This window comes from Malus domestica, chromosome 05, assembly GCF_042453785.1.
Source record: "Malus domestica chromosome 05, GDT2T_hap1".
Taxonomy (NCBI): domain Eukaryota; kingdom Viridiplantae; phylum Streptophyta; class Magnoliopsida; order Rosales; family Rosaceae; genus Malus; species Malus domestica.
The window spans coordinates 43855166-43867383 of record NC_091665.1 but is presented as its reverse complement, the minus strand read 5'-3'; the positions used below and the strand labels follow the sequence as shown (position 1 = coordinate 43867383).

The following is a 12218-nucleotide window of genomic DNA, read 5'->3' as shown; positions in this document are numbered from 1 at the left end:
CATTTACTTTTTGTAGCCTTTGCGGAGACAATTTGATCATAGAAAGTAGTTGTATTCCTAGTTGAATAATGCTTGGTTGTTAAAAGAAGAGTAGCAAGTTCTCCTGAAAAATCAATTGAAAATTGATAGCGTGTTGTAGTGACGTTGGTTCAAGTTTTGAACTCTTTAAATATATGGCCACGTATTCATTTATAATCGGATACTTGTTTGTTTTAACGGGACTTACTAGTTACTACTCTTCTTTCTGGCAGCCAAACACTATTTTTGGACTTTCTCATAACTTTTTTCCGGTGTCCTTTTTCATGCAACTCAATTTTTTAGCCATCATATCTGTGAAATTGGATAGTCAGACGTTTGAATTACTCGGGTTGGATTATAGTACTTGGTGGCACAGATTCATGGTGATCTTAGCTGGGCCTTCAAGTGAAGAAAAATCCAGAATTTTGAAAGTTTTTGGGTCAAAATTGGGTATGAATGTGTTCAAAAGTATCACTAATGGACTATAACATATTTTTAGGCCCAATTTGTATCCCATCCAGGAAAAATTGCTTTCTTTTCCAATCATTCAAACTCTAGCCGCACTCAGTTTTCACTTTGCTACGGGAAGTCTATAAAGAAACGTTGAGACCTTATCCCAAACCAATTGACAATACGGAAAATAGCCTAATTTCTTATAACCATATGCAATAATCATTAACTTTTCAATGTGAGACAACTCTACACATCCTCATACGCTGTTAATGTGTGGTGAAACTTAATCTACAAGTTAAGTTATCCGGTGACATAAAGCATATGCGACATTTGCCTTTGCAGGTGCGCTAACCTACTTTGATATCATAAGTAAAGTTAAGATTCCATATCAAAACCAATTAGCAATGATGGGAATTCCTCGCAACTTATAAGCTTATGAAACGTTCTTGACAACTCTCCAAATCTAGAGTTCAAATCTCATTGACGATAGTTGTACGTTTTAAGTGAATCTGAGAAGGGTGGCTGGATCTAACGGCTCTAAGTGCCGGAGTACGACTCAGGTGAACTGTAAAGAAAATTTAGTTACCCTCGGCATATAACAACTGGATGAATAAATCTGATATTACTCAATAGTCAATACCAATCATAAACTGCTTACACTTTACAGAGAAACTTATGACTTTAAATCAATCTGATGGGCATTAAAATCCATCTCCAAGGATTCAAACTCACATTTGGAAAATGGCATATACAGAATCTGGTGCTCTTGCCTGAAGAAAAATTGGGCAATTTGGAGTTGTGGTCTTCAAATTCTTCTGCGTCAACAGAATTCGATACGAAAAAAGCTGGGCGTTTCGTGTTTGGTTTTGTACTCGTCAACTTGACTTTGCACTTATGCTCGAGGCGGAGGTTGAGGTGGGGGGTTTGGCAATGAAATGTGTTGATGTTGAGGTAAAAAAACTTGTTCTGTGAGGCGCGGCACGGGGGCTGGGTGTGCAATGAAGGTGGGGATATCGTCCCCAGGCATCAACACTGAAACTCCACTGGCATACACAGTCATCTGCATAAAATCAACACAATGACAAACTGATGAGAAGCTTGCAGAGAGTCATAATTCGACAATGTATCATACACAAACTGGTCATTAGACGAGTTAGTCAATAACTTTGGCCCAATTTTTTGGATAGAACGACTCATTTTATAACCCCTGATCCAAAGCTTTCAGGAAGATCGCATACTCGATTAATCTTATCAAACCTTTTATGGCAAAACAAATCAGTTCCTACATCAGAGGCCAAACTCCTGAGCTTGTCTAAGAGTCTCAAGTGGAAAAATGTTGTCACTCTATCATATAAAACCTAGCGAGCAAGAACGTTTTACGCGTGCTGATCCAACGCAACAACTAAAGATTGACAAATGAGGGTTGGTTTTCTACTGCTAATTAATGTTGTTATGTTCTGCACATGCTTAAGGGGACCAATCTAATTATTTAACTTAATTATGCATAACATCATGGGTATACTGTGAACCAAGATACGGATAACCTGGGATAGTGCTATATTACTCTCGCAGCAAATACTTTACATAAATAAACATACAAAAACACTCGAACCTTAAACAACATTTTTGAAACCTAATCATATGACCGTGTTCGATGATGTGTTTTTCCAACTTATAAGATAATGCTGTATTGCCACCCTAACAACTAGCATATGCATTTGACTTTTGCTTTAAAAATTATGAATCGGAGGACTATAAGTTTCTGTGAATCAGACTGACTAAAACGTTACCCTTGCCGGTCAGCAAACTTCCCGGTACAAGAACTAAGCAACAATGCCAACAAACTGAAGACAAGTTCAGAACACAATCGACCTATGTTCTTGAAATCCTACCTATTTCGGTTTCGTTGAAATCTATATCCTTGCAATTCAGCTGGCGAAGTTAAGAGAACCTTATTTTTAGGGAATCCTATGTTTGAACACTGAAACTGGATCAGACAACTGTGCCTTATGCTACTTCAAAGGACACTTGCCGGTTTCTTCGATTAGTGATGCTACTTGGATGCACAATTAAAGCTATACACAATACATACACTCCCGTTTTTCTCATTCTGCACTCTGCCTCCAGTCTCTTAATTCTCTTCTGTTTTTTTCAATCGAAAGGCTAGAAAAACAGTGTCACATGGAAAAAATGAGGCCACGAAAATTACTAGCCTGACTCCGCCTCAGGGCTCAATCCGTGCTACATCATGAAAGATTGGCGGTGACGGTCCTGAAGGCGACCGCCATTAACGGTGGTGGGACTAAAAGAACTAGTACGTATAGGACAGCCCCAAGTCGCCTTGCTTGGAACCAAACACCAACCAACCACTCAACACGCATCTACTGCGATGGACCCTTAACCACAGACCACTGTATTAATTACAGCAAAGCTTTGCTCTTGACATGTTTTAAAATATCATCGACAATATGGAAGAAAAATATCAAATCAAATGCACTATCAGAAACACCGATTGATGGGAGAGAAACTTACCTACACAACAGGGAATGCCACTGTGGCGGTATTCCCGTTGCCGGTAAGTTATTATCCAATCGATGTGTGAAAACCGTGATTAATTTGGTAACAAGAGAAAGAACACCATGATGGTTTAAGGTATGACAAGTACAAGAAATGCATAGCATGTAAATTCATTTCACTGTTAATAAAAAGTAATTTGATGAGTAAAGGGGAAGATAAAAGTTCGCAAATTAAGACAGTTGATCGGTGTTTAAAAAACCAATCTCCGTAACTTATAGTACGTTTTGAGAAGTTCAACGAAATTTTGCAGGAAAAAAAAAACAGAGAAATTATGGATTTCTAAAGAGCTAAAACCCCTCAAAACTGTCACAAATTCTATTAGTAACTAATCCCATTAGTGCCAAATGCAGAATTATGAAATATCTTAATTATGTCAGAGAGATAATCATCACCTAAACACAACAACCAAAATAACTATCCAAAACTGTCACAAAAAACAATTAGAGAAAGCAAACAAAAGCACTTTCCCTAAAAATCCAACACCATTTCCAAGTTTGCTTCTTCTGTTAAAAAAACAAGTAAAAATCACAACTTTTTCCCACAAATCACACCAAAATGCAATTCAAAACAAAACCCAGAAATCTTTTTGCAATGCAATAAATTAAACAGAAAAAGAATTTGGTTGGTGGGTTGCATACTTTTGGTGAAGGGTGGCTGAGTTTTCCATTGATACCCATCTGTGCCTCAAGATCTCCGGGGCCACGGCGGCCAGACGGCGACAAGTCCGGCGAGGTGGGCCTGAGGAACCTCTCGAAGATGGCCATGACTAAGAACATGGAGATGAGAATGGCAGTGGCTACGAACCCAAAAGACACCGCATTGACAGAGCTGTTGAAGGCAGGGGAAGGAGGAGGAGGAGGAGGACTGCATGGATGGTCTTCTCTCTGCATGTTTAGTGGAGCTCCTATTGGCGGCCATTGAAAGCTATCTTCTTTCACGACAAGCATTCTCATCTTTCACCTCTCTCCCTCTGCATATAATTTAGCTCTCAGATTTCACAGCATTTTAAGTTAGAGAGAGAAACAGAGGGGAGAGAGAGAGAGAGAGAGAGAGGGAAGTTTGTGCCAGCAGTAAAGAGTTTTACACCATTATCAAAGCTTTGGGGCAGTAATTAAACTGGTAAACAGAAAGAAAGAAAGAAAGATGAAGGGGATATCTTTACAGAGAAGTGAAAAAACAGAAGAGAAATAATTAGAATGCTATGAAATTTTGGATGGTTGCTTCCTTCCTTGCACTTGATTTATAAATAAATAAATTAAGGATTACAAATAAAATTGAAAAATAAAAAGGACAAATTGTCAATAGGTAGCCACTGAATGAGACTTTTCAGTTTTCTCTAACCAATAATGGGGATAAATGGATGGGGCTTTTAGATTAACTTTTGTACCATGGTTTTAAAGTTTTGTACATTTCACAAATTACTTTCTTTTACCAGAAAGGTTGAGGGAGTTTTCACTGCGCAACCTCTTTCCTCATCATTTTATGATGCATTTTGTATTAGATAGAAGTTTCTTGTGCATGACGTCCCGACTTATAGTGGATACTGTATTAATATTGTCACAATGTACTAATAATATGTATGTTCTTGTATTTTCAAATGTGATAACATATTATTGATAGCATAGAAACAGTTTTAACTTCTGTTTTATAGTCGGACGATGACATAGTTTGAAACGTGTTTGTTTCTTGTTAGTTTCAATATGTTTTGTTAGTGGCGATAATATCAACACATGATCAAACCATAGCGTCTGTTTCATAATCGGAATATGGGATGTCTCGGAAATTTGCTGCATTTCATTTTTTGTCTATCGAAGCAAAATTTATAGGGGCCAGTTTCACAATCATGGCCACAATTTATCTCCTTTTGTTGTATATTTTAGAGACCTCTTTTCTTCTGGAAAGATTGAAGACATACAACATGCATTAATGGAAACATCTGAGTTCCTTAGCCACAAGATGCAGAGACAGTTTTAGACCCGAAGGAATATCATTTCTGTGTGTTTATATTCAAGAAAAACACTGATCAATGGCCTGGGCCATGCCAGCTCCAACACACTTTTTCTCTCTCGTTTTATTGTTTTCCCTCTAAATACCACTGGTTTTGTGGAATTTATCAACAATGCCACTCTTCCTAATAAAGGTGCAGAGAATGTGGTGATGCTCAAAGGGGTAGTTTCTGAAATAAGTGGCTCAAACAGGGGGCATATATGGCATTTGATGATGTGGTAAAATCCAGAGTGCTAGTTGAAGTTGTATGGAACCAACATGATGGTTTGGTCCTTGACTCCTTGCCTAAGTTTACAGTTTATTGTCTTTCAAAAAAAAAAAAAAAAAAGTTTACAGTTTATTTAATAGTCGCCGATCAGATAGATTATGGTTGGTCATCAATGAGCTTAGAGCTTTCTTACAGCTCTTCGTTGATTATATACTTTGAACTAGGGATGGGCAAATACTCATTAGTTATGAATAATCATAATTATCCACCTATTTAAATTTGACTGTTACGGTTATGGGTAACCGTTTAAATAAATAAACGGTTATAGGTATAACCGTTTACCCGTGAAATTTAAATGGATGGTTATGGGTATTACCCGATGTTATAAACGGGTACCTAGTTAACCATTTATTTTAATATATGTAAAACTAAAAAAAAAAAAAATTAGTTTCTAACTAAGTTTAGTATCCCAAGACATACTTGGTTATAATGGGCCATATAATATATATATATATGCCTCATTTGAGTGAAAAATATAGTTGATTGAATGGACCAATATTTAATATATGTGATTGAATGTACTAAAGCATTAGAGTGTTCGACAATTTTATTTATGAGTCTTTTGGAGCTTTGGCCAATTCAAGATAATGCTTACTTTGAGTTTTTAGAAACATGTTATTGTCAGCTGATGCGTACATATATATATATATATGTGTGTGTGTGTGTGTGTATTTAATTGGCCTCAAGTTTTCAATCAGTATTTGATCCAAAAATTAGAAATCAATTAAATGGTTTGGATCGATGAACATATGTTTCCAAATAAAAATCCAAATATTTATCAAATTAGCTTATTAGCAGACTGATGCGTACTTACTGTATATATGTATGTATGTATACAAGAATATTAATTAACCTACAACCATGCATGATTCTTGTAATAGATTGACCGTCAAATAATTGGGAGATATCGCATATATTTATAAATAATATTGCCGTTAATACAAAAATTCATGTTAAATATATTTATAACGGTATTTAATTGTTAAAAAAAGAAAATTATGACAAAGTTCTTTTTAATTTTCAAGTTGTTAAAAAAATAGGCAGACGGGTGAAAAAAAGAATAGTAAACGGGTTTAAAATGGGTAAACGGGTACACAATTATGGTTAAATGGGTATGCGGTTATGAGTATGGTTAACCTTTTATAAACGGTTATGGGTATGAGTATACCCGTTTATATAAATATCCAATAGATAAACGGTTATGCAGATAAAAGCTTAAACGGTTATAAGGAAATCATTACAGTTCCGTCATAACCATTGTCCATCTCTACTTCAAACTCACATCTCATCAACGATTAGAAACTGAAATCGAAAACGCTATGGAAATGGTCGTTGCTCTTATTGGCAACTTAATCCACACTCGGGGAAGGGAGGGATCCCTAAACAGTGAGGCAAGAGATCTCAGGTTGAGCTTCAAACCCCATCTCAAACCTTCCTTAACCTCCTTCACATCACTATGTCGAACTACGTTCCTACTATGCATGCCTCCCCCCAAAACCCTACGACCCCAAATGGTCCCCACAGCAACTCTTTATCCACGTGGCATATTAAGCATCCATCCCACTCCTCGACACGTGGCATGAGCTGGACTACTTCTCTCCCCTCTTCCTTTCTCTCTTCAGTTTTTTCTCTCGTTTCCCCATGACAACATTGACAAGGGACCGACATATCAGCTTCCCATGTCGGGGTTTTCAGGTCCCAACGAACATGTGGAACATCTAAAAATCCTCGAGGATTGTTCCCCCACGTCAACGACTCAGATTCAACAGCCGGCGGTTTAAAATCTGGGCCGTTGATGTATCTGAGATAGTCAAAGTCGCACGGGTCAAAAACTCATCAGCTTCAGAGATTCAGATGTTGCTACAGATTAAAGCCTATCCAGTAGAGGGACTGACGGAGTCACTGAGGTAAGAAAGCGCGGTACATTCTCTCACGCGTGCAAGCCAAAGGGGTTTGTGTGCGTACCAGCTTACCCGTGCGGTGGCGTGTCAAAGTGTAGAAATTTGTAAAAGCTCTCTGAATCTTTGACGGGGACTAGGAAAGATACTCGGAGTGCATAGGAGGGTCATGTGCGTGGTCCATCGTTTTAGAGGGCGCGGACCTCAGGGTCTGAAGGCAGGGACCACAAGGCCAGGTGTCCTCCTGCATTAGTGTTCACAGGCCGAATTTGGATGCATATGAGCTGCTGCAATGGGACAGTTTCTCAAGTTAATAGCGACTTGTGATGTATATCAAGTTGGTTATGAGAATGATCTACTTACACGAGGCACGCCAATTGTAACGGTGTTCTAAATCAATTACATTGTGTCATACTTCGGTGTGTTTTTACTCTTTTGAGCATCATAACGGGTTATTAATTTAAAATACCATCACGTTAATATATTCGGTGTAAGTATATTTTACTGCTGTAAGAGTCTGGCCATCAAGGTTGGGGACCATACGGAGGCAACAAATGACCAAAGGAGAGTGAGTGCGGCTCAGGGTGTCTCTGTTTGTGGGTGGCTCGTGCAAAGATTTGGGTTTCATGGCTTCACGTGAATGATTAATCTTTTGCTTTCGCTTTCACCGGCTGTGTTTTTGTTTTCTACCTTTCTCTTCTTTTGAGGGTGCCTAAAGCAGGGCACTCCCTTGACCACTTGAAAGCTCGGAATTTTGGGCTGAAAAGGCCTACAGCCCTAACCCGTGAAAAATAATGAGTTTGTCTGACCCAGTCCATTTTTCACCTGTAGGGGAAAAGCGCTCGCGCACACACAAAAAACTAAAATGGATGGATAGGTGGGTCCCTTTTGAGAACTGTGTATGGCCCACCAGATAGATACAACTAAATTGGGTTCTTTCATATGGGCTTCATGCCAATCATTGCCTAGGAAAATTATTTTTTATCAATGGGTTTGATGCATGTGGGACATTTGATATGGCCCAATTAGGGGAGCAACATAATTTCCTTTGATGAAGACCACTCTTCTAAGAATTCCCGCCTAGGTGCTAAGCGGTTAATCACCGTCCTGATTAATATCTAGGTATTTAAAAATCAAGAAATGACGTCTAGACTTGTTTAGGCATCTACCTAACCCGCCTAAGCACCTACCTACGTTGCGACTCTCACTTATACAAAAAAATAGATAATTTTCATTTTGTATTTTATTTTTTCAATAAAATGTAAGAAACTTGTTGAATACTTGAATAAACACTTATTATATGCTTGTCCCCATGTTACAATATGTTTTAATACTTTATAATTTATATATCATTTTATTTTGTAATATATGTATTCCAATACAATTATGTATTTTTTAAAGTATAAATAAGTACTTATTTATATGATATATAACAAATTTACTTAAATATGCCTAGTCCGCATAGGCTCCCACCTAGCCGCCTAGGCCCTCGACCCATGTCGACCGCCCAATTAGTGCCTAGCGTCCTTTAAAACCTTGATGTAGACTATAATGATAACGCGGTTCTCGAGTCATATGTGAGTTAGATCAGTTTATACGTCAAATGTATTTATCATATTATATAACAGTAAAGTATCATTCTTTATAGGCTATAGTTTAGAATGTCGGATTGTCTTCGAAACTGGTATTTGGATATTGAGGGTTGAGGATGATAATTATATTTTATGAAAAAAGTGGAAGAAATAAAGTTACCTCCTTGTAGATGAAGAGAATAGCTATGGAGACTAATGATTTACATTTACGTAAAAGTGATCAACCTATATATGTAATGATTCAGGTCACATTCATTTCTTTTTATTTTTATTTTGGACAAGCGATAAATGCTAAAAAGATTTTCTTATAAGTAAGGACTCTTCATTTTCCTTTAGGCATAATTTTTTTACCAATATTATAAAATGTTATTCCAAAAAAATAATGTAGCGAAGAGTATAAAAAATCTCGCTTTAAAAGAGTTTTCTTAACCTTTCTCTTAGACATGCACCATCCGATCAGAAACAAGAATTCCCCATACCCTAGAACTTATAGGTAGGTTGGTTTCTTTATTTGTTTTGTCACAACAGCCTTATAATATTTCTTTGGCGGCAAACAAAATGGGCCTTCCTAGTTCCTAGTAGAAGACATATCGAGCGAGCATTTCAAAGCGTGTGGATAACAAACCAAATTCCTATGGGATGCTATATTTTGTAAGCTATATAACATGAGTGTTAATAATTAAATTATTATTTAAGTGTTAATTAACGTATTTATTTTTTATTGGTAACGCATTGCAAGATTTGACCAAATTATACGACCAGAATTATAGGAAACATTTGTATAATTCGTAAACCAGTAATAACTAGTATAGGAAACAGATTTTACAAAGATTTTTCTTCTTCTTATTTTGTCACAAGGTATGCAAAATCATCAGGAGTGCTCTATAAAGTCCACAGCTACGGAGAAAACTTATAGATCAGTCAGCAAAACCTTATACAATAATATTAATAATATAATTTGATCATAATAATATCATTACTTACTAATAAATTAACCAATTAATTAAGCAGGTACCAAATATGTTCTTTTTCTTCTTTCTTTTTCTGCAAGCAAAGGGCAAGCTTCATGAGAGTTGAACAACACAGCAATGTCCACAGAGCTCTTTCTCTCCGTCTTCCTCCATCGGCTCCATGCTCGTCCATGCATCGTTGGTTGCAGCAGTATCGAATTTATGAACGATCGACATTGTTCTTGATAATTCCCTCTCCATCCCATACCCTGCCAAGAAGTATAAATCCACTCCAATGGGTGCCATTGTTAGGTAACGCCTTTGGCTCAGTGCCCAGTTTTGATCGTGAGTGCCCAATGCAGTGGGGCATTGCTGGTGGGACCCTTCAACTTCATTCCATATGTTGAGTTTGCCGTCGTAGGATTCTATGTGGCCTTTCCATTGCTTGTAGCAATCGCCCGAGCTGAAAAGCCGTCCATCGACGGCCAGGATTTGATTAGGTGGTACGTCCAGCTGCCACATCCCCACGATGAGGTCCCACTTCCCTACTCGCGGGTCGTACACCTCGGCGGAGCTGCGCACCATGATGGCCGGCACGTCCGAGTCAACCCTCTCTGCGAAACCCCCAACCACGTGGATCTTGCCCATCCACGTCACCCCAACGCACTTGTACCTCAACGTGCTCATGTCCGGCAGCGGAGTCCACCCGTCGAGGTCCGCATCGTACACCTCGGCGAACGGGATGCCCCTCGCGGGCGCTAGCGTGGTCTTTCCACCCGCCACGTAGATCTTGTTATCGGAGACCGTGCACGCGAAGTCGCACCGGCGGATGCCAAGTGGCGCGCACGTGGACCACTGGTTTGACCCGACATTGTAGCGCAAGACCGACGAGGAGACTTCAATGTCCATGTCGACAAGCTCGCTGGACTCGTCCGACGTGTGAGCTCTCTCCTTGTTACAAACCCTACCGCCAATTATGTATACCGAGTCACGTAAAGACACCATGGCAAAACCCTTGAGAACGTGATTCTCTGTGAGGCCTGGGATGGAGCTGGCGTGCGTCCACTTGTTGGTCGACGGATCATAGCATTCTATCCAATTAGAAATGTTTAGGTTTGGAGCGGGCTCTCTGTAGCAAAACGTGGCACAAACCCTAAAATTGGATAGAGAATTAGGGTTTGGTGAAGAGGGTGGTGGAGTTGAAGGTCTTGGGGGAGATGGGAGAGAACCCATTGGAGTTGCTTGGGAGGAGATCATATTAGGGTTTGTAAGTTTGTGTTAGTTTTGAGTTTTGGCAAATGGGAAATGTAATATAAGAGGTGAAGGGAAAATATAGATTGAGATTGCGGAGAATACCACAAATGTGTGGTTTGAGGACATCGACTAGAAACTAGGTTTGGTGTGAATAACTAGGGTTTCTTGTATTGAGTCGAATAGGTGTTAACATCATATTGTTTTGGCGGGTTATTGTCTCTTGCATTGTCGACTTCGTAAAATAATCAAGTTTTCCGGAGATTTCAAAGAGAAAGTAAGAGGGAATCGGATATCAGAGATTAAAGAAAAATGTGTGGGATTTGAGTCACTCTTGTATCTGATGGTTTTGGGTCTCGTTTTGATTGCGATCAATTGAGTTATATGACAGGGGACAGGGACAATATTTAGCATATCTAATTAACCAATTATCATAATATCATGTACTTTCCTTGGTTATGACAGGGGACAGGGACAATTTAGAGACGTTCGGAGTTATTTAGATGGTCAAAACAATGACGATGCGGACAATTTCTTTATTATTACGTCACTTATATACATTTGTATGGTATAGAAAACTCACACCTATGCTGGAAATTTTGAGGAGAAGAGTAAATGGTGAAGTGGTGATTAGTAATTTTTTTTTCACCTGGTTGGTTTTTCTTCTTCTTGTTCTACAGTTTCTACTATTTGGGAAACCTTACTACTTCATGTTCAATTATATACTCATTGAGGGAGCTCAAAATATCTACCGGAAAAAAATTGACAAATTAGCTCGTACAAAACAACAAAGGGAAAAAGATTAAATTGACTTTGTACCAAAGACATGTTTGCATTCCATGGATAATATCTTAACAGAGCTTAATTCTTCAAACAGAAGAGGAATTTAATTATTTATTTGTTGATTTTTTTCAATAAAATATCTATTGTCCCGTCGCGGTTTTTTTATTTTTAAATTACATATTTGTTGGAGTTTTGGAGATGGAAAGTGATATGAATTTAACTAAATTCCTCACTCACTAACTTAGTTGATGCTGGACTTAACCATAATCCACGTTAAGTTTTTTCAATATCAGTCCAATAATTGCTCTAATTCATGAGAAATTTCTTGTTTCTGATAATGGAAATAGGTAGACAGTTCAATGCAACAAAAGAATGCGACCCTTGTAGTGAGGATTTATCTACGCAAGGCTAAGTGGTACTT

General features: G+C 38.3%; 1 protein-coding gene across 1 annotated transcript; it reads right to left on the bottom strand.

The window, feature by feature from the left end:
- Positions 1-9589: 9589 nt before the first annotated feature.
- On the bottom strand, positions 9590-11285 carry LOC103434738 (uncharacterized). Its single transcript, XM_008373094.4, has one exon. The coding sequence runs from the start codon at positions 11018-11020 to the stop codon at positions 9878-9880; it is 1143 nt and encodes a 380-aa protein (XP_008371316.1). The 5' UTR covers positions 11021-11285; the 3' UTR covers positions 9590-9877.
- Between the last annotated feature and the right edge of the window lie 933 nt (positions 11286-12218).

What these genes read in the sequence shown, in the direction of transcription:
- LOC103434738 (XM_008373094.4), bottom strand. Translation starts at nt 11,020, where the DNA reads ATGATCTCCTCCCAAGCAACTCCAATGGGTTCTCTCCCATCTCCCCCA.